The sequence below is a fragment of the Rutilus rutilus genome (assembly GCF_951802725.1).
Source record: "Rutilus rutilus genome assembly, chromosome: 6".
Classification (NCBI taxonomy): Eukaryota; Metazoa; Chordata; class Actinopteri; order Cypriniformes; family Leuciscidae; genus Rutilus; species Rutilus rutilus.
Genome location: NC_140214.1, coordinates 12598877 through 12620447, shown reverse-complemented (window position 1 = coordinate 12620447; position 21571 = coordinate 12598877). Strand labels below are relative to the sequence as shown.

Sequence of the window (21571 nt, the reverse complement as noted above, 5' to 3'; positions counted from 1 at the left end):
AGATGCTCGCGGTCGAGAAAGCGCTCATGCACTTCCTCCCTTTCCTCCTTGGTCACCATGTTCTAGTCCGCACGGACAACACTTCAGTAGTGGCCTATGTGAACCGCCAGGGCGGTGTCAGATCAAAGCAACTCTGCGCCCTGACGGAACGCCTCCTCGTATGGGCTCAGCACTCTCTGCGCTCTCTGAGAGCATCGCATGTGCCTGGCCATCTGAACGAGGGCCCCGACAGACTGTCCAGGGACAACGTTCCCCCTGGGGAGTGGTCTCTACACCCCCAAACAGTCCAGTCGCTGTGGCGCCGCTTTGGCAGAGCGAAAGTCGACCTCTTTGCGTCAAAAGACAACGCACACTGCCCAGCGTTCTTTTCAAAGAGCGAGGACGCGCTGGCCCAGTCTTGGCCCAGCGGCCCGCTATATGCGTTTCCGCCAGTCTCTCTGCTGCCTCAGGTCATCGAGAGAGTCAGGAAAGCGCGCCACACAGTGCTCCTCATAGCCCCGTTCTGGGAGAACCAAGCTTGGTTCCCGGAACTCATACAATTGGCAGACTCAGCCCCCTGGCCGATTCCGGTGCGGAGAGACCTTCTCTCTCAAGCCCGCGGCTCGATTTGGCATCCCCACCCAGAGCACTGGTCTCTGCATGCGTGGAGCCTCAACAACTACATGCTGATCTACCAGAAGGGGTGATGAACACGATCATACAATCTAGAGCCCCCTCCACGAGGCGGCTCTACACGTCTAAATGTTCTGTGTTTAACAAATGGTGCACTACCAAAGGGCTCAATCCACAGACATGTGGGGTCTCGCAAGTATTGTGTTTCCTTCAAGAGCTACTGGACGCGGGCAGGTCCCCCTCCACGCTCAAAGTCTATGTCGCGGCCATTTCAGCGCTCTCTGTTTCAGAGCCGGGCCGCGCATTAGGAAGGAACGAGTTGGTCATCCGCTTCCTTAGAGGAGCGAGGAGGATGAACCCCCCGCGACCCCCTTCGGTTCCTATGTGGGATCTTTCACTGGTCTTAGACGCACTGAAAGCACATCCCTTTGAACCTTTAGAAACTGTGGATATGAAATACCTCACGCTCAAAACCGTTTTTCTGATAGCACTGTCTTCAGTAAAACGTGTGGGAGACCTTCACGCGTTATCCACTAACGCTGCGTGCCTCGAGTTCGGACCTAATGACTCTAAAGTTATTCTCAGACCGAGGCATGGGTACGTCCCAAAAATTTTGGGCACTCCCTTCAGAGCGCAGGTCATTTCCCTTTCAGCCCTGCCGATTACTGGCTGCGAGGCAGATAGTCACCTCCTCTGCCCAGTTAGGGCGCTGAGAAGCTATATTTCGCGCTCCGCCGCCTTCAGGCGTTCAGAGCAGCTTTTTGTTTCGTTTGGTGGGCGCACCAAGGGTCTCGCCGCCTCGAAACACACTCTGTCCAGATGGATAGTCGATGCTATCGCAGCTGCTTACGCATCTAAAAACCTGCAGTGCCCCTTGGGCATTCGGGCACACTCCACCAGAGGCATGGCCTCATCGTGGGCGTGGTCCAGTGGGATTCCCATTCATGACATTTGTGCAGCGGCGGGCTGGGCCTCCCCCTCCACATTTGTTAGGTTTTACAACCTGGAAGTTCCCGCTTTGCAGGCCAAAGTGCTATCAGTCTAAGTCTCGCGTAAGCCAGCCCACTGTCTGTGCGCGGGCTACGCTGCTGATTTAGCTCTACTGGTTGAGCTACACTATATGGAAGTGTTAGTTGGACCGGCTGTGCCGCTCCCTGCCCCATATTATGTGCTTGTGTACTGTGGTATCTGGCCGCCCAGCTCCGTTTCGCGTTCCCTGGGCTTCCCACGGGATTCATTCAGGATGCTGGGCGCGCGCACGGCGTTGACAAAGGTGTTCCCGCAGCGTAAGCTAGCTTACGCAATACGAGAGAACCTCTCGTAAGAGAACGTACTCGGTTACTAACGTAACCTCTGTTCTCTCTAGAGAGGGAACGAGTATTGCGTAACCCGCCGTGCTCTCGCCACGAGCTCATTTTCGCTTCATGCGACAGAAACCAGCGAAGCAGCCTCTGTTCCTTGCTTATATACTCTAAGCCACACCCCTAATGACGGGCTGTGACGCACTAAGCGCGCCAAGCGCGCTCATTGGACGTGACGTCACGCGCAAGGCTCAGCCATAGGCTGCTGCAGTTGCCGCAGAGCAGCCAATGGGCACGCGATTCGCTTGCCCTAGGTCTGCAGGCTGCCGCACTGCGTTGACAAGGTTTAAAAAATTAGGATAATTTTTGGCTTCAGTATCTCGTGAAAGGAGACTTTCCCGCAGCGTAAGCTAGCTTACGCAATACTCGTTCCCTCTCTAGAGAGAACAGAGGTTACGTTAGTAACCGAGTACGTTTTTCGCTCTTTAATGTGTCGTGACTGTATCACCTCAGTTGAAGCTGCTCGTGAAACGATCATCTCTTCCTTCAGGTTAATTTATAGCATCAAATTAACATGAATGAACATCAGAAGGAATGTTGTTTCAACCGCGGAAAGACGCCAGTACACACTATTTTTCAAGTTCAAATCCACCGACGTTAATTTACTAACTCCCCTGACTGCTTTGTCAGACAAAATAGCAGATTCGGCGGATGGCCGATTATGATTTGTGATTGCGAAGTCACGCAGTCCATGATGGACATATCGTTAATACGTTTAGTCGATGTGGTAATTATGTCAGGCAAGACATCATAACGTTCGCCTATATTTCATCGACCTCAAACATGTAGTAGCCTACGTTAGCCAGTTTACATGGCCGCTTGCTTTAACATCAATGTTAACCTAGACAAATGTGTGCTATTAATAGGCACATATCCAAGTGTTTGTTTGAATTAGTAACGCACTTACTGCGGTAAGTTGAACCTGACCTGCATTTCTCTCTATAGCACATCTATTATACTGGGTAAATGAGGAACTGGCATTATCAATTTCATCTTTGCAGCCAACCAAGAAATAACTAGTTTATTAATAAATTAACAAAATGTCTCCTCTCTTTTTTTTTTTTTACAACACATTCATAATCATTACTTTTGCCGGTGCGCTGCAGCAAGCTTTATGCGTGCGCTTGAGCGCTTAATTTTTATTTTAAAGGCTTATTATTATGGTTTAGTATTTCTTATAATGTAAGAAATGTTACATATAATACTATTTTTCAGGCCTGAAACTGAGACCATTTTCCAAAATGATTCTGGCCTCCCAATGTTATCTTTCAGGGCTCATTTTAGTAATGTACACAAAGACGCTTTAGTAAATGTAGTTTTTATTGTGTGTGTGTGTTTTTTTTCTGCTTGTGGGCTCCCTGATCAACAAATCCAAAACAGAGGCCCAATCAACAGCGCTTTATCAGAATAATGTTCCAAACCCTCACTCTCACTGTGATTGCTTCCATTGTTATGTAGATGGTGGGTATGGTGCGACTAAAAGAAATCTTTGGAAATAGCCCTTTTAATTGCTATCTCGTCATTTGTCAGAAAAGTTATGATCTTTCCGTATCTCTCATTTCCTCCTTTATGTGCCAACAATCGCCTAATCTGGAAGCATTCAATTTGGAGGAGGCTATCATCTCCTCTCATCGCACTCTTTCCACCGCAAAGGATTTTCCTCCTAACGAAGTGGCTGCTATTTCGAGAAAGCATTCATTAAAGCCGCCGCTCTTTTGTTTAGGGGACAATGAGAGTTTAAAGTCTTGCGGAGACTCTTGTGTTAAATTGCGTTGACTCTTGTGGTAGATTAAGGGCTGCGATGTACCTCCGTGTCTCTGTGCCGTTCTTGAAAAGTACTTGTAAAGCAACTCAGTGCTAAGTACATCATGTGTCATTTAGTTAAAACACCATTTGGAAAATCGATAAGATTGTAAAGTTGAAGAACAGCGTCTTTTGTTCTTTTGTTCATAATCGTAGCGGGAGGACACAAAGTGGGCCGTCGGGGTATCAACCTGGTCAATATCTCTTTAATCCTATAAGTTAGTACCTTGTAGATCAAAGCCAGGAATATATGGAGATATGAGTTCGGCTGTTCCCACAGTAACCGCTGTCGAACTAAATAAAACCGCTTTAATGGGGGTGTAAAATCAATACTCTATTTGCAAAAGGGGTTCTCGCCTTGTGGGTGAGCCAGCATTGAGAATAGCCCAATCTGCTTGCCTGATTTGAGCTTGTTAAGGGGTGTCACTGCTGGGGTCCTGATGGGACGACTGCAGGCCACATGTAAAACCTCTTGTGTGCCGCTCTACACACAAACATATGTTAATACACAAGTGTTCAAGCTGGTGTGCCTCTCTCCCCATTCGCAATTACCCAATCTGATCAATTTTTTATCGCCTACACACACACAAACACTCTAGATGTCAAGTCACCTGCTACAAAGGTCTGTTTCCTTTAATGATTATCCTACAGTCCTGGTTAGAGCTAAATCACAGGGGCATTGCATTACACAGATGAGGTGTTATGTGATATTGATTACTTGAGTTTGTTGCAGGTATTCATTTATTTTTTTTATTTTTTTTAAACGGAACCTGCAATACAAACATGTAGGTCAGAGGGACTCCACTGGGAATAGATTTATCCGGCAATTTTCCCCGGTAAGTATGTATAGAGTTCAAGAGATTCTGTGCAAAATGCCTTTGACAGCAGCGTGCTGTGACAGCTTTATCCAAGTGGATATGTTTTTAAAATCTCTGTCCTAGATATCACAACACATGTAGACCTGGATCCAATCTGTTATTTTCATCAGAGACAATGACAGCTTAGTCTTTATTTCGGGCCATTAATAGTCACATTTACATTTTACATTTATTCATTAATCAGAAACTTTTAATCCAAGATGACGACAGTGCAACAACATAAGCGAATCTTTTGTCTTTCTTTTTTTTTACATGTTTCTTGAATGTAGTGAGGGATCAGCAGTTGGGGAAATCAATCGATCAAAGTTTTCAAAGATCAAAAATGAACATTCTGTCAGTAATTACTCACCCTCATGTTGTTCCAACCCCGTAAGACTTTCGTTCATCTTCGGAACACAAATTAAGATATTTTTGATTAAATCTGAGAGCTGGCTCACTCCTCCACAGGCTTCTAAGACACTATAACTTGCTGGCCCAGAAAATGTATTAAAGACATCGTTAATATAGTCCAAGTGACTCCAGTGGCTCAATCTTAAGTTTATAAAGCGACGAGAATACTTTTTGTGCGCAAAAACTACTTTATTAGTTACCACGTATCACACACATGACCAGCGTCGCCCAATAGTGAGCCTACGTGGTGACGTGCAACACAGACGCGCTACGCTTAAACAGTACGTGAAAAGCCTATGGAGGAGTGATCGAGCTCTCAGATTTAATCAAAAATATCTTAATTTGTGTTCCGAAGATGAACGAAAGTCTTACGGGGTTGGAACAACATGAGGGTGAGTAATTACTGACAGAATTTTCATTTTTGGGTGAACTAACCCTTTAAGCTTATGCTCTTATGGTTAATTTGATGTTATTACAGTTTAACACTAGAACAGCCATGGCGGTCATTTTGACCGTTTTGAATTTTATATCTGCAATAACTTTGTTGAAAAAATAAAAAAAATCCTGCTGGTACCTGACTTTTCCTAAAAGTGTCTGTATTTTCATTTAAAATGTTTTTCATATAAATTACACATAAGGCAAAAAAAACAAATTAACATATTTACCTATTTCGGCCATAGACGGTCATACTGACCGCACTGAATTTCGCGGTATTATTATACATATACCAATATACACAACAATAAAATGTGGTAAAAAAATATACAAAACATATTCCACAACAAATCATTTAAATGTAATGATATTCAGAACAGAACAAGAATGAAAAAATAACTATAAACAAGCCAAAATGAAATAGGCTATTTTCAAGCGAAAGTGAAAGTAAGTGGCGTTGGGCTCACGTAACTCTCTAATTAGAATCAAAATGTTTCAACATTTGCGATGTATTTGGATGGTAAACTATTCTTTATTATAGGCTTTGTACTTCACTCACGTTCCAATATCGACAGAAAAAATCATCCTCTTCACATGCGCAAAATGGTACGAATTGTAGGCTATACTGACTATATAAACAGAGCAGTGGAATTTTTGTGTGTTAGGTTGACTATTTTATTATTATATTTTATTATGGCTATAATGAACAGGCTGCGATGTCAAGATTGCAATGCTGGAATACGGTGTGTGTGTGTGTGTGTCTGTGTGCGTGCGTGCGTGTGTGTAAGGCGCGGGCGCGATCAACAGTGTAAACATGAAAAAAGGCTACTCCGTCATTTTGTTCAGGACATCTACGGATATTATTATTTATAGATGTATAATTAAACTTGTTTAAATGTACAGTTTGGTGTTGTTTTGTTTTTAAAAGATATCCTAATACAATAAATGCATTAATCTCTCAATTGGGTATTTATCATTAAAGATATAGAGTTTGGAATCTAGCGGTCAAAATGACCGCTTGCGGCAGTTCTAGTAGTTATGGAATTCTGGCACTTCTAGTGTTAAAAGTACTGTTTACTATTTTAATATACTTTAAAATATAATTTTGTCAAATTTCAAATGATCCTTCACAAATCATTGGGTTTTTTTTGGATTCTTAAGAGAGTTCAGAAGATTCTATTATTTTAAATATAATTTATGTTACAATGTAAAAGTCTTTATTGTCACTTTTGAGTGTTTTTGCTTATTTCTGTGGTGAAACTTTTCATAACTTTTTTTTTATTTCTCAAAGTTTGTTTTTAACCCATAATGGCATCATAATATCACTGTAAGAAAAAGTTATAGAAAAGGACTTAAAGGGATAGTTTACCCAAAAATGAAAATTCTGTCATCATTTACTCACCCTTATGTTGTTCCAAACCTGTATAAATGTCTTTGTTCTGCCATACACAAAGGAAGATATTTGGAAGAATCTTTGTAACCAAGCAGATCACAACCACCCCTCATTGACTTTGTGTACAGCAGAACATATACCTTTATACAGGTTTGGAACAACTTAAGGGTGAGTAAATGATGACAGAATTTTCATTTTGGGGTGAACTATCCCTTTAATTCTAAAACGCAACAGAAAACAATGCAAAGCGTAATTCAAAATATGGGAGTTCATATAACTCTTATGAAAAGGAAATTGAGAAAATTATTTTGTATTAACACAGAACATTGTCTTCTGAAGATTCATTTGTAAACCTGCCTTAACTGTATTTAGTGTCACCCTCAGGGTTTTTTGATCTTCACAGTATGTAAATCTCTAACCTAACCCTGTGTTGAAACTCTAACTAACACACACAGAGCTCATTGTAGATGGCTGCTATTCCAGCCATGCAGGGTTCACGAAGGGTTAAACATATTCTTCTCTTTGTAGAAACAAAGCAGAAAGAGAAGAACGGGTCTTGAGGGTGAAATCACAGAGATATGCCTGCCCTCTGTTCATAAGACATGTGATGCTAATGTAGGAAGCTCTCAATGAGCTCTATTGTGCGCTTTTGTGATAGCGAGCACACATTCTGCACCGGATGGAGATGCTTGTGTGTGCATGTGCCATAACCTTTTTGTAACTCATCAGGAAAATATGCCACATCAGATGTCCAGATTATCTCTTGATAACGCATGAATTAGAGGGGAAATTAAAAAAAAAATCCCCTCAAGGTTGCCAGAGATTAATGTCAAGAGCGGATCTTTCAGAGCTGTTTTCCGAAGAGCTCATAACAAGGAGTGTTTTATTAGTTAAACGCCTGCTGTAATCATGGCTGACGGTTGTTTTAGCACTTAAACCCACGTACAAAATCAACACTAGATGACCTTTCAAAAAGATTTGCCAGACTTTAGTCAAGCGTTGAGTATGAAATTAATTTCCTTGGTAAATTCCAGCTTTTGAAACCAATTCCGATCTGGAGGACACCCGCATTAGAGATTTGATATTTGTTAAAGGCACGTACGTGATCCTGTTAAATCCTCACATCTGCCCTCGCAGTGTTTAACTGCACGTTCATCTCGTGTTTTCTGTCCCTGGGCTCGGCTGTAGGCTGTTACGCTGAGGTCGGGGCCCCGGGAGGCCCCGTAAGCTTCTCTGATCGGATCCACTGCCTCGGCCACCCGCTCTTTCAGGATCAATGCCAGTTGCCGCTTCAACTGTCTTTCTGATAAAGCGGTCACACACACACACACACACACACACACACACACACAAAGTGACATCAGATTGCCACCCGTCGCCGTGCCATTCCCAGAACACAGTGTGCCGCGGTCCGTTCCCTCTCTTTCTCTTTCTGCGGCTGACAGCTACATTAGTCTGCTTCTGAAAAGTAAAAGCAATTGCAATTTTTTTTCCCCCCTTTTTCGGATGAGACATGAGGGGTTAGGTTTGGGGGTGTCGAGGAAGGCATTTATCTCAGTGAGATAGTGATTTAATTTCAGGTGATGTATAACCAGCCAGTTGCCGTGGTGATGCTCAGAGGGGGGTGATCAAACCTGTTTTTCACAAACTCATAGAGGCATATACTGTATACTGTATATGACTAGAGCACATATCTCTGTATTCCAGAGTGGAGATGTCGGGAATATAAGTCATTTATCAGCACTGACACGGCTAGTGTTTACACGTCCCTGAGAGAGGCAGGAACAACAGCCCACAACTGAGCACTTAAACACTGATACACTGACACACATTCTGTGTACACAATTTTTTTTTTTTTTTTTGAAAAAATATTTGTCATGCTAAATAAAATCATAAAATAGCTTGAATGTAACTCTAAACCCTTGCCTCATTTAGTATACGTGGTTCTATGAATATGCAAATTAGCCCCGCCTCCAGTTCAAAGATCCACTTGTTGACGATCACACGTTGACGTGATTGGTTACAAGGTAGTTTGTGACATCAGAAACACCAGCGATTTCAAACGCGTTTTTGAGACTGTCTTTAGTGTTGACTAATGAATTTGCACACGGTTTGTCTTAAAGGAGAACTCCGGTCAATTTTAACATTGAGCTCATTTTTTTGTACATTTGGAGTGCTGTCAGTACAGAGAACAACGACAAAAATCGGTGTTGCCTACACTTGTTATCCTCTTTTTAAAATGTGCACCCTGTTGACTTCAATGGGGCAAATTTTAAACCTGCTTTTAGCCTCTTAACATCCTTGATGTCGTGTCATTACAAGTGCACAGGTCATGTGAGTGATTCCTTCGGAGTGAACGCGGGTGAATCTGACTGCAGTAGATGTGAAAGATATGAATAAAAATGATGTTTATTCAGCCAGCGCACATACCTGTATTTACATCCTGTTTTCGGTCGAAGTCCACAGTAGTCGATTGTTGAGTTCACGCGCGTGATCATAGGTACTAAACCTATGCGCATGAACTCGACAATCGACTACTGTGGACTTCGACCGAAAACAGGATGTAATACAGGTATGTGCGCTGGCTGAATAAACATCATTTTTTATATATTTCTTTCACATCTACTGCAGTCAGATTCACCCGCATTCACTTAGAAGGAATCACTCACATGACCTGTGCACTTGTAATGACACATCAAGGATGTTAAGAGGCTAAAAGCAGGTTTAAAACTTGCCCCATTGAAGTCAACAGGGTACAAATTTTAAAACGAGGATAACAAGTGTAGGCAACACCGATTTTTGTCGTTGTTCTCTGTACTGACAGCACTCCAAATGTACAAAAAAATGAGCTCAATGTTAAAATTGACCGGAGTTCTCCTTTAAAGCATATTAAAAACACCTCATAGACATATAAACAACATTAAAAGCTTGATTTTCACCACAGAGGAAAAAACTAAGACCATTTTCTAAGCTCCGCCCTCCTGCATTGCTTATAGACCGGAAAAAACGGAAGATTTCAGTGAACAATGTCATTTTCAGTAAAATGTACTAATCAATAGGATAATATTCTGGACTGGAATGAATTGTTACTGCATATAATTTTTATCTGCCTTATCTATAAATTGTTAAGTAAGGAAAACGAAAAAAATAAAATTATGCTTGAATTCTCTCTGAGGAACTTATTTCACATTTTGACGTATATATATATAAAATATAATATTATTGTTATTATTATTTGTATTTTTTACCTTAAAATTTTAAAACCATCAAAACAAGCAGGTCCTTACATTAGAAAAGAGCAAAAGCTTGACTCTGAAAATGACGGAAAGCATAAATGATGTTATGCGATGCAAAAACATTTTTTTACTGACCAATAAAAATCATTTAGACCTGTTTCTGAAAATGTTGGTAAACTGATTTTAATTTTGTGCAATGTATGAAATTTAATCCAATAATGCATTTTATTTGCTTAAGTGAATGTTTATCATTACCACATTTATCTCATCTGGGTGCTAACATGATAACCTATTTCCTGCTATCTGAAGCACTGGATGCCCACTTAGCATTCAGTGTCTGTATATGTATAAGACTCCTCTGAGGAGACCTACTTACGCTTGGCGTAGGTTCATACAGAGCATTGATATGCCCCTTTTACAAAGACAAGCATGGTGTACACCACCAGAATCATACGCACCGACTAATCAACAGGCACATTTGACATGGTCATATTACCCCAGCGGTCACGTTTTGATTCGTTCCATCAAATCTGTACATGGACGTTTCTGAAATGAAACAAGGGTCGCTAAATTGTTGAACTCTCTGTGACCTGTGAGTGATATATTTAGGTCAGAGGATTGAGAGGGATATGACAGAGCTTGTTAACCGGGACTCGACAAGGCGCTGGAACATTTTTCTGTTTATTTCACTCTGTCGCTTTATTTCAGATATCAGGTTGCAGATGATGCCCTGCGGTAGATTGGTAGCAGCAGAAGTATAACTTATGCCTATAAGTGGGTGTGTGTTTGTAAGACTCTGTTTGACTCATTTTTGCCTTGATATCTACAGAAGCAGCTACCTTGTAAGTGATCATTCATGTAGGATGTCTTCTTGTGTTCAAACCGCTTAAAGGAATTGAACAGAAGATGCATTTGTCATCTGAATATGCTAGTCTGAATGTAAATATCCTTATCCCACCCACAGATTTATCTGATTGGTCGCTTTAACATATAGTGTAAGTGTATATATGTTATATATAACAGTGCCCACCCACTTTTTCAGTGGTCATATTTATGAAATTTGTTTCCCATTCATTCTTTCCCATAGGGATTTTTTAAATGTCTTTGTTAAAGGATTATAATCCATAAACCAAACCAACTAGCAGTGAGGTGAATGACAACATTACAAACTTTGATTTGAAACAAAAAGTATTTGAAAAAGGTAAAAGGTACAATAGCTAGGTGTCACGATTCTTGTTCCTGTCATTGTCATGTTTCTGTGTCTTGTCATGTGATTCCCTGTTTGTCATGTGATCCTGCCATGTGTCTTGTCATTGGTTAATGGTCTGATAATTGGTCACAGGTGTCCCTTGTCTAGTAATTAGTCTGTGTATTTAATCCCTCATGTTTGCCATGTGTCTTTGTCTAGTATTGAATGTTTCCTGTACCACTGTTGTGTCTTTATTCATGTTCATGTTTTGAGTTCCATGATGTTTTGGAATTAAAGTTGCACTTGGATTCTCAACCAGCTTGCCTCCAGTGGTATTCGTTACAGAATACTAGACCAACATGGACCCAGCAATTCGTCTCTTCTGCCTCAGCCAAGATAACCGTCCAATTGAAGAATAGGTGGAGGAGTTTTGTGGGCTTTGCCATGGGGTAGATTTTGGTGATGAGGTCTTGAAAGACATGTTTCGCCATGGACTTGATGAATCGATTTACTACCTCATGCCTGCCAATACCACTCACTGCACTCTGGTGCAGTATATGGACTTTGCTCTTTTTTTGAGCGGCTCGTCATTTTCTGTGGGCTTTGCGGATGAGGAGCCCCGCAAGCCCACAGTATCCCTTCAGCATGAGCTTCATGTCAGGCGTGCCGAGCCAGAGACCGTTCACGTCAAGCCTGCCGAGCCAGAGACCGTTCACGTCAAGCCTGCCGAGCCAGAGACCGTTCACGCCAGGTCAGCTGTGCCTGTGTCTTTGGACAAGATGGCCGCTGCGCCTGAGTCAGCTCTGGATGATACAGCTCTTATGATAGTGGCCACAGCTATTTTGTGTGTGTGACCAGGGGCCGGTTGCATAAACCTCTAAGACCAGTCTTACAAGTTAGACATCAGTTTATTTTCTTTAAGACGGTTCATAGCTTTTTTTAAATCAGTTACATAAAAACGTAGATAAGCCTACTTTGATACCGAAACTAAGACTGACTGCCCCTGACTAACTGCTAGTAGGTCATACTAGAACTTAAGACACTGTCTTAACATTATGGCTATGTTTATGCAACCGGCCACAGCACACACGAAACACAGCCCACGAGCCTTCGCCCGAGATGGCCACCACGCCAGAGTCTCGTCCCGAGATGGCCGCCATGCCAGAGTCTCGTCCCAAGAAAATTCAAGAAAACTTCAGCTCCACTAGTGCTCACAAATCTGTTGTTGTTTTTTATAACGGTAAAATCTCTTTTCTTGTAGTCGTGATGTTATATTGTCATGTTTATGAAAATAAAACTGATTTAAAAAAACATAGACCCCACTACATTGGTATTTAAATAGTATAGGCTTATGTTGAACTTTATTCTTGTACAAACAGACGCTGTTGTAATAGCCTACATAAAGTATTAAATGGAAACGTATCTGAAACGTGTGTGTTTGACAAATATTTCATTTATTTTACTTCAGCTATGGTAAAGTAGGCTATGCAAACACCACGTGAGCGGTCACTACAGGAAGCAGAACGCGTCCGACTTCACGTCTCCGTTTGCAGCTCCTGCACGCGGCGACTCTCACCGATCGGTTACATCCAGCCGCAGCCGATGTCGAACACACCTATTGTTTTTTGGTTTTGTTGGACGTCAGGAGTCGGGAGCTGCCCATAGAGGGGAGGCTATGTCACGTTTTGGGTTTTGTTTCTTGTTCCTGTCATTGTCATGTTTCTGTGTCTTGTCATGTGATTCCCTGTTTGTCATTTGATCCTGCCATGTGTCTTGTCATTGGTTAATCGTCTGGTAATTGGTCACAGGTGTCCCTTGTCTAGTAATTAGTCTGTGTATTTAAGCCCTCATGTTTGCCATGTGTCTTTGTCTAGTATTGAATGTTTCCTGTAACCACTATTGTGTTGTGTAAGTTCATGTTTTGAGTTCCATGCCTCGTCGTGCCTTTGCTTTATGTTTGATCATGTTTTGGTCAAACTTGTCATCAGTGGAAATCATTACAGAAGGTGTCTTTACTTACAGAACACAGCACTGTACAGTCTTATATTAGCTAAGCTATCATGCTGATCTCTAATGAGAAGCACCAACAATAGATAGAAACAAATATTGATTGAAATAGTGATGGAAGTATTAAAATATGTCCACATCCACTTTTTAGACTAGTTGGCCAGTTGGATCAGTTTTAGCATTTGGCTAACATGAGCTACTTTGGAATAAGCAGCATTTTCTTTTGGATCCTTTGTGACAGAAGTACAATTATAATGCCTTAAAATGCTGTAAGCAGCTCATTAGGTTTTGAAACAGTTTGGAAATGAACTTACACATGTACAGTATGTTATGATTACAATGTCACATTTGAGAGGTTGTTTCTCAGGTCAATTAATAGATTAATACTTGCGGTTGTGGTGTGTTCAGTTGACTGACTAATGTTGTTTTCTTAGTTTGGGGTCTGGAGCTTTGCCTCAGTCATTTGTAAAACAAACTTTGTGCATTGTTAAGCGTTAAACTGTCAAAATTACTGGAGATCTTCCTCTTGCTACCTACCACCGATCCATCACTGCTCATACCCACCACAACAGGTGCTGTGCCCTCCCATCGGCTCTCATTGACTGTCCTGCCCGCCCATCATGGCAACAAAGCTCTCTAATTGGTTCTCAGTGGATTATCCAGGGTTAATTAACTGCTGTCTTTGATGGTGGAAGGCTCTGATGAAGGTCTGTCATGCTGAATAATGGGGCTGCCCGGGACAGAGGCTGAGAGTGTGGCCAGGGTTTCGCCTCCTCTCTTCTCTCCTTCATTCCTGTGTTTCAGCATCTTAGCTATAAAGGATTAATGACACCATTACCATGATTTATTTCTGTGTGGATTTTTGTAGAATCATCAATCTGTTAGGACATTTTATGTTTTTTTCCTTCCATCTAGGCTGATGGTAAATCTTGTATTTTTGTCTTCTTTTTTCTTTTGTTTATGTCTACAGGCAAGCCCGTGATGATTATTACAGAGTACATGGAGAATGGATCGTTGGATACTTTCCTGAAGGTGAGGAAGGCAAAACGCCCATGGCACAAGTCCACACCGATATTCACATGCCATTTAAGATGCTGCCTTACATTTAATTACCTACAGCCAATAAACGAGCATCGCTCAAGGGTATAAGCCACGGATACCTCCCTGAAAGTCTATTACTGGAGGGAAATTAAGCATGGAATGGATGCCTGGTTCAGGCAGCACAGATTCAGTTGCGTACTGTCCATTAGGGCTCTCGCATCTTGTCTGTTGTACAGCGAACGTTCCAAGGTTATTATAGTTTGTTTCAGTTTAGTTCAGTTCATTTCATGGAAAATTCTGTTGCGTTTTTATATACTTATGTTTAGTTCAATATTTTCTGTTCTGACTCAACAGAATATTCCCATCTAAAATAGATTTTGCATGGTGCCATTCGCATTTTTCAGAGTAATGGTTGAATTAAACTGCATCACGCACTATATTGCTATTTATTTTTGCAGTTTTATTTCAGTTTATTTTTCATTCAAAGTTTAGTTTTTTTTTTATTTGCATTAAATATTTTTATTATTATTAATATATAACGTTTTTCTGCTCACAAATATAGTTTTTGCCTTTGAGTTACACTTTATTTCGATAGTTCACTTTAGACATTCTACTAACTATAAGTAACTTTACAACTACATGTAACTACTAACTAACTCTCATTAGAATATTAGTAGACTGTTAGGTTAGGGTTCGGGTTAGTAGAATAATTGATATGTAGTTGTAAAGTTACTTATAGTCAGTAGAATGTCTGTTGGAAGACCATCAAAATGAAGTGTTAGTAGATAATTAAGCAGACAGTCTACTAATACTTTAATTACTGGCAGTTCTCTTGTAGTTGTAAAGTTACTTACTGTAACTCAGTAGATTGTCTAAAGTGGACTCGGAATCGGAATAAAGCGTTACCCATCTTTGTTTTAGTAAACAATAATAACGCTTGAGCATGTATTTGAGTGAACGTGTTGCGAATGTGTCTCGTACAGAGACAGGAAGTGAGTAAATGAACTCTGTAGATTTATAATAAGGTTTCGCTCACTCCACCAAGCTGCCATAATGTCTCCTCTGCAATCCTCACTAATTTATTACCGCCTTTGTCACCCAGCGGATCAGGCCACAAAGTTTTATTACGAACAGCACAGATACGTTTTCCTTTAAGTCAGGACTCTTTTTAATTGCCTACACTTTGAGAAAATGAAAATGAAATCTAACACCCCCCACCCCTAAAAAAAACGGGCCTGTCTGAGACTTTCGATCTTTCTGCAGCGTACATAATGAATCCCATAAATACCCCCTTAGCCCACATAAAAAGCTAATATAATTATGGGGTCCGTTTTATGGCTAATAGCTCATAGTTCGGCCACCCAGCTACATGTGTTTAATTAGAAGACAGATCAGTTAAGCAGCATCACTTACTAGTAGAAAAACAAATGATTTCTCTCTGTCTCTATGTCTGCGTCTCTCTGCTCTTCCTGTAAGTAGTGTGGCTTCTGACAGTAGATTGATAACAACCAGTTGATCAGGCCGGATGATCAGTCAGCGGCCACATTTCACAAAACACAGCGTAATTAACTTACCCACATTATGATGCATGAAATACTATACGAGCGCATGTTTCTGATTGATATTGCTCTGAGGTACAAAAGTGGGGTTTTAACAAGATTAGTGTACTCCCAGATATGGAGATTAAGACATTGAGCTAATTGCTTATTGCGAAGATTGTTTTTGAGGCAAAATGGATGTCTGAGCTCTTTGTTTAGCTAACAGAGGCACCAAATCCAGATGGTTTTACATTAATAAAGGCCTGTCAACATTATAGCAATTATGGCAGAAAGAGCTGTAAAACCAGAGGTCAGAGTCTTTTGCATAATGAATCAGACCTCGGGGCAAAACCAATGGAACTGTGAAAATGGACTGTTTGAAAATGCATGAAGTCTGAATAATGTAATGTAGAAATTTTAACAGAAAGAAAATCTTCAGACATTTATGAGCAAATTAATATTCATTTTAATAATATTTAATAACAATAATTGTTATTATTATTTAAATTATTTTTTTGTATATTATTCCAGTGTGGGGAAATATAATATAATATATATATGCACACACACTATTAATACGATATATAAATAATATATAATAATAAAGATTTGTAAAATAATAAAAGTAAAAAAATGTTGTTAGTTCATGATACTTGATTTGAACAAATTGTAAAGCATTATTAACCAACTTATAGTTGCCTATAAGGTTCCAGTTCAAACCACAATACGTTTTGCATCCTGCTGCCACAGGAGAACAGTTTAAAGTTACAACAGTGTACAACACCTGTAAAATCTATAAAAACTAACATGTGCCGTCACTTTCTCTTGCAGAAACATGATGGGCAGTTTACGGTCATTCAGCTGGTGGGGATGATGCGTGGTATCGCTTCAGGAATGAAGTATCTGTCTGACATGAGCTACGTCCACCGTGACCTGGCGGCACGAAACATCCTGGTGAACAGTAATCTGGTGTGCAAAGTGTCCGACTTCGGCCTGTCCAGAGTGCTAGAGGACGACCCTGAAGCTGCGTACACCACACGGGTAAAACACCTTTCCCTGTCAAGGTTATTTTAGAGTCATCATCAATTTTACAAAAACAGGGAATGAAGGAGGAACTAAAAAAAAATAAAAAAAATAATCATGTTGTTTATCGTTTTGTAACATCTTGTGTGCTGTATAAATTCTGCTTTGGTGTGCTATTTATTTCGTGTTTTTTCAGAGCTAGCTTTCATTGCCGTCTCGTTTTTTTGCGAATACGGTTAATCTGACAAATCCCTTAAGACCTTAGTTAAGAAATATTGATTGAAATGTCTGATCTGAATAGAGAAAGAGTTGTCTCTTATGTTCTTTAAAAGTGTTTGATTGTGTTGAATGAACTGAGATGAGACAGAGAGAAAGAGGAGGGATGTTTGAGAAGTGAGTTGGCTTTCTCAGGGGTCAGTTTCTCTGTCCACACAGCATGTATTAATTACATCCGTTTCTGACAGGACAGCCTACACTCGTTCTTCTAGAGCTCTCTGTCCTTCTCAGCTCGGTAATTGGTGAGCACCCCTGTGGATGCGTATGAAGGCCAAGGGCAAGAGAGGGATGCGAGGCTGTGTGTGTGTGTGTGTGTGTGTGTAGCCTTCAGTGTCTACTTGGGTGGACAAAGCATAGACTCAGCAGGAGAATCTGTTGTCACATGCAAACAAGGGAGGGAGGTGCTTGTACAACCCTGAAGATTGCCTTTTGATGCTCCTGTGTGTGAGACAAAATGTGTTTCAACAGGGAGGAACTCTTAAAATATAAGTGTTCAGCGCCCTGTGCCCCTGTGCTTCAGGCCCTGAAATCATGAAGAGACAAAACCCTTCAGGCCACGCGAAGCAGCCGTTTATGTTGCTGTGACTTCATATAATTAAAAAAAATTGTAAAGATCGCTTTTTGAAATTCTCTTTAAATGATTTTACCCCATGGGCCCTGCTGCCGTTCTTTGGCACTCTCGTCACGTATGTCTATATAGAGTACAGCCAGTTTGTCTTTTGTTTGACTTTGACTGTAGAGATTAACTACAAACTACTGCAGCTATTTAAAAAGGCATTTAGGGAAATACAGACCCCGCCATAGTGCTGGAATGGAAAGGCAAATATTGTATCTATTCTGCTGTTTGTTTATGGGTCTTTCTTTAACTTTCAGAGAATGAAATTTCTGATAACACATTTTTCACATTTTAGTAGTGTACTAACAACGTCTAACCTCACAGATTTCAGTCATTTTTTTATAATGGAAATTACACCACAATGTTATTTCAGCTACATCACAGCTTGTATATTGTGTTGAAATGACAATGATGGACATTACAATTTTTGGAATACAGTATTTTTCTTGCTCCAGTATTACGCCATGCACTACCGTTAAAAAGTTTGGGGTCATTAATATATATTTTTTATGTTTTTAAAATAGGTATCTTATGCTCACCAAGGCTGCATTTATTTGCTCAAAAATACTGTAAAAACAAAAAATATTGTGAATTATTACAATTTAAAATAACTGTTTTCTATTTTAAAAGAGCAGACATTACTCCAGTTTTCAGTGTCACATGATGCTGCAGAAATCATTCTAATATGCTGATTTGGTGCTCAAGATTATTTTTTTTAGCATCAGTGATTAAAATGGTTGTGCTTTTTATTATTTTTGTGGACTATCTAATCTAATTATTTGATAGAACAGCATTTATTTAAAATATTAATCTTTTGTAACATTATAAATGTCTTTATTGTCCCTTTTCATCAATTTAATGTGTCCTTGTTGAATAAAAGTATTAATTTCTTAATAAAAAAAAAACATCTTACTGACCCCAAACTTTTGAACAGTAGTGTATTTTCACATTTTGTGCATAATTACGCACAATAAAAAACATTTTTATTTTATTTTTTTATATTTAATCATATTTAATATTAAACATTACATATTTAATCCCAAGCTCTTCACTGACACTGTTATCTCCTGGTAACCAAGTACACCATTTATTTTAGAAAACTTGTTTGGTGTGGTCGAAATGATGCCACAAATGAGGGACAACCCCAAGTTTTGAAAATGACAGAAATCATTTTCTGTCATATAGCAAAACAAATTTAAAATCAACCCCTGGGACATGAAAGCACCTGATTTTAAAGAAACACCATCTTTTTATTTCCTTTTTAGGGTGGAAAAATTCCCATTCGATGGACGGCTCCTGAGGCTATAGCGTACAGGAAGTTCACCTCGGCAAGTGACGTTTGGAGTTACGGCATCGTCATGTGGGAGGTGATCTCATATGGAGAGCGGCCTTATTGGGAGATGTCTAATCAAGATGTAAGTGTCCTTGAGAAACTGGAAACACTCATGTTCTCTCGTGTATTGTTTAAATTGAAATCTGCTCCACTAATATCTAATATCTCCACTAATATCATTTCCATTGAAGCCTCTTGGGGGGGGGGGGGAGGGCAGAGTCTCCGAGCAGTGTGTCCTTGCAAGTAAAATCTTCCTGCGGTGATGTCTGTATAGAAACCGCTCGAATGACAATGGTTTTTAGGAGCCTCGTAAACGAGAGCTGTCCAGCTGCTCCTGCATTTAATACAAGCCAGTGAAACACACTTCATCCCTCGCTGCTATATTATGCTAACAGTTTCTGACTTCTCCCTTTATTACCATCAGAGGAAATGTCAGAGAAATCTTGAAGACCTTCAGGGCACCGCTGATAATGATTTAGATCTACTGTGCTCATTCTGAAACACAGAAGAATGTTTCATGTCTAAAAGAAAATAGCTCATTTGATTTAAGAACATGAAGTGGCAGAGAACAGGGGCTGTTTTAACCATAGCAATGAGTTATAGTCATATAGGAGATGTCTTGTACCAATGAATGTTACATGACTCAATGAAACGTTCCAATGTTTTACGCCATGGATTAATTTAGATAAAGAATTTAGATAAAGTAATATAGAAATGTAAATGTGATGTTCTTCACATTAACATACCATGGTAACTGCTACTAAACTTGATTTTTCCACTAAAGTACAATGATAGCATACCAGATGCTTGGTATTAGCCATTAACAGTGTTATCAAAAGAAGAAAAGGACAGAAATATTCAGAAAGCTTCTTACATTTGAAAAAGATCCTACATTCATTTAGTATGGTTTTGTAGCAACATTAACAACAGCAGCAATGAAACTGGAAAAACTACGTAACCTAAATATGTGCTTCATACGGTAGCAACTATATTACTGGATTTTACTTGAGTCAGAAATATGATTTTATTTGACTGAATAATAGAAGTTATTTTAAGGGACAAATACAGTAGAAATATATCCTTAAGGTATAGAAAACTCTGAGTTGAGTTTACGTACATTTCCTTTAACTCTAAAACACAACTCAATGCAATATGCGTAATTCAAAATCATTATGGAAAATCTATTCATGTTAACACAGTACAATGGGCCCTATTTTATGGACTTTTCTTAGAATGCAGTTTCACGTTTAATTTGTTCTTTGTTCATTGTGTTGTATTTTGATGTATGTGCCTCTGTTTCAGGTAATTAAAGCTATAGATGAGGGTTACAGGCTGCCCGCTCCGATGGACTGTCCCGTGGTCCTCCACCAGCTGATGTTGGACTGCTGGGAGAAGACTAGAAGCGAACGGCCCAAATTTGGGCAGATTGTCAACACTCTTGACAAACTCATCCGCAACCCCAACAGTCTGAAAGAGCTTGCCAACAGCTCAGTCTGGTGAGAAACTGATATGAACCTGTGCTTCAGCTTTTCACACTATGCTTAACACTGCATTAAGGCCACTTTTTTAACCCTTGGTTATGTGCAATAAATCTTGTAAAATCTTGTTTTCCTGTAAAAATATCCTTTAAACAATATAAATTGAAGATAAGATAATATACACTACCATTACATTTTATTTTAAATTAATTAATACTACTATGTAATAATGCATTAAACGTGTAAAAAGAGACAGTAAAGACATTTATAATGTTGCAAATGATTTCAATTTTTTTTTTAAATGCTGTTCTTTTGAACTTTCTATTCATCATAGAATCCTGATTTTTTTATTTATTGTGTTATTAAGCAGCACAACTGGTTTCAACATTGATAGTGATAAAATAAATGTTTCTTCAGCACCAAATCAGCATATTATAATGATTTCTGAAGGAAATTCAGCTTTGGCATCACTGGAATAAATTACATATTAACATATTAAACGGTTATTTTAAGTTGTTACAATATTTCATAACATTACTGTATTTTTGTCTTGGTGAGCATAAGAGACTATTAAAAAACATAAAAATTCTTACCAACCCCAAACTTTGGAATGGTAGTGTACATTTGCAAGGGAAGTGCGTCAAATATCAAGGCATATTTTCAGAGCATGTATCTTTATTTTTATTTTCAAAGAGACAATCAAAGAGGTTACATGTTCATCACTAAATATGAAAATGAGAAAACTACCCCAAGAGTTTTACTAATGTAAGATGTGTACCAAAAAAAGTATGATCAGACCTGATGGATCCAGATAACCCATTATGTTAACTCAGGGTTATAAAGAGCCGTCGTTTAACCATTTATTAACATTGTTTAAATAAAGTGGTGGAAACATGAAACATAAAGAACAACACCAGTTTAAACCAAAGGATTGTCCATTTTAAAGTGAACATTTAAAAGCC

At 39.6% G+C, this 21571-nt stretch overlaps 1 protein-coding gene across 3 annotated transcripts in view; it reads left to right on the top strand.

Moving 5' to 3' along the window:
* The window catches only part of epha4b (eph receptor A4b), a 127394-nt gene that overhangs the window by 102355 nt on the left and 3468 nt on the right, over positions 1-21571 (top strand). For all 3 annotated transcript variants that reach the window (XM_084411636.1, XM_084411635.1, XM_084411637.1), the window contains 4 exons: positions 14275-14336; positions 16715-16924; positions 19064-19213; positions 20434-20627. In XM_084411636.1, coding sequence (XP_084267762.1) covers positions 14275-14336; positions 16715-16924; positions 19064-19213; positions 20434-20627 — 616 coding nt within the window. The remainder of the gene's footprint in view (positions 1-14274; positions 14337-16714; positions 16925-19063; positions 19214-20433; positions 20628-21571) is intronic.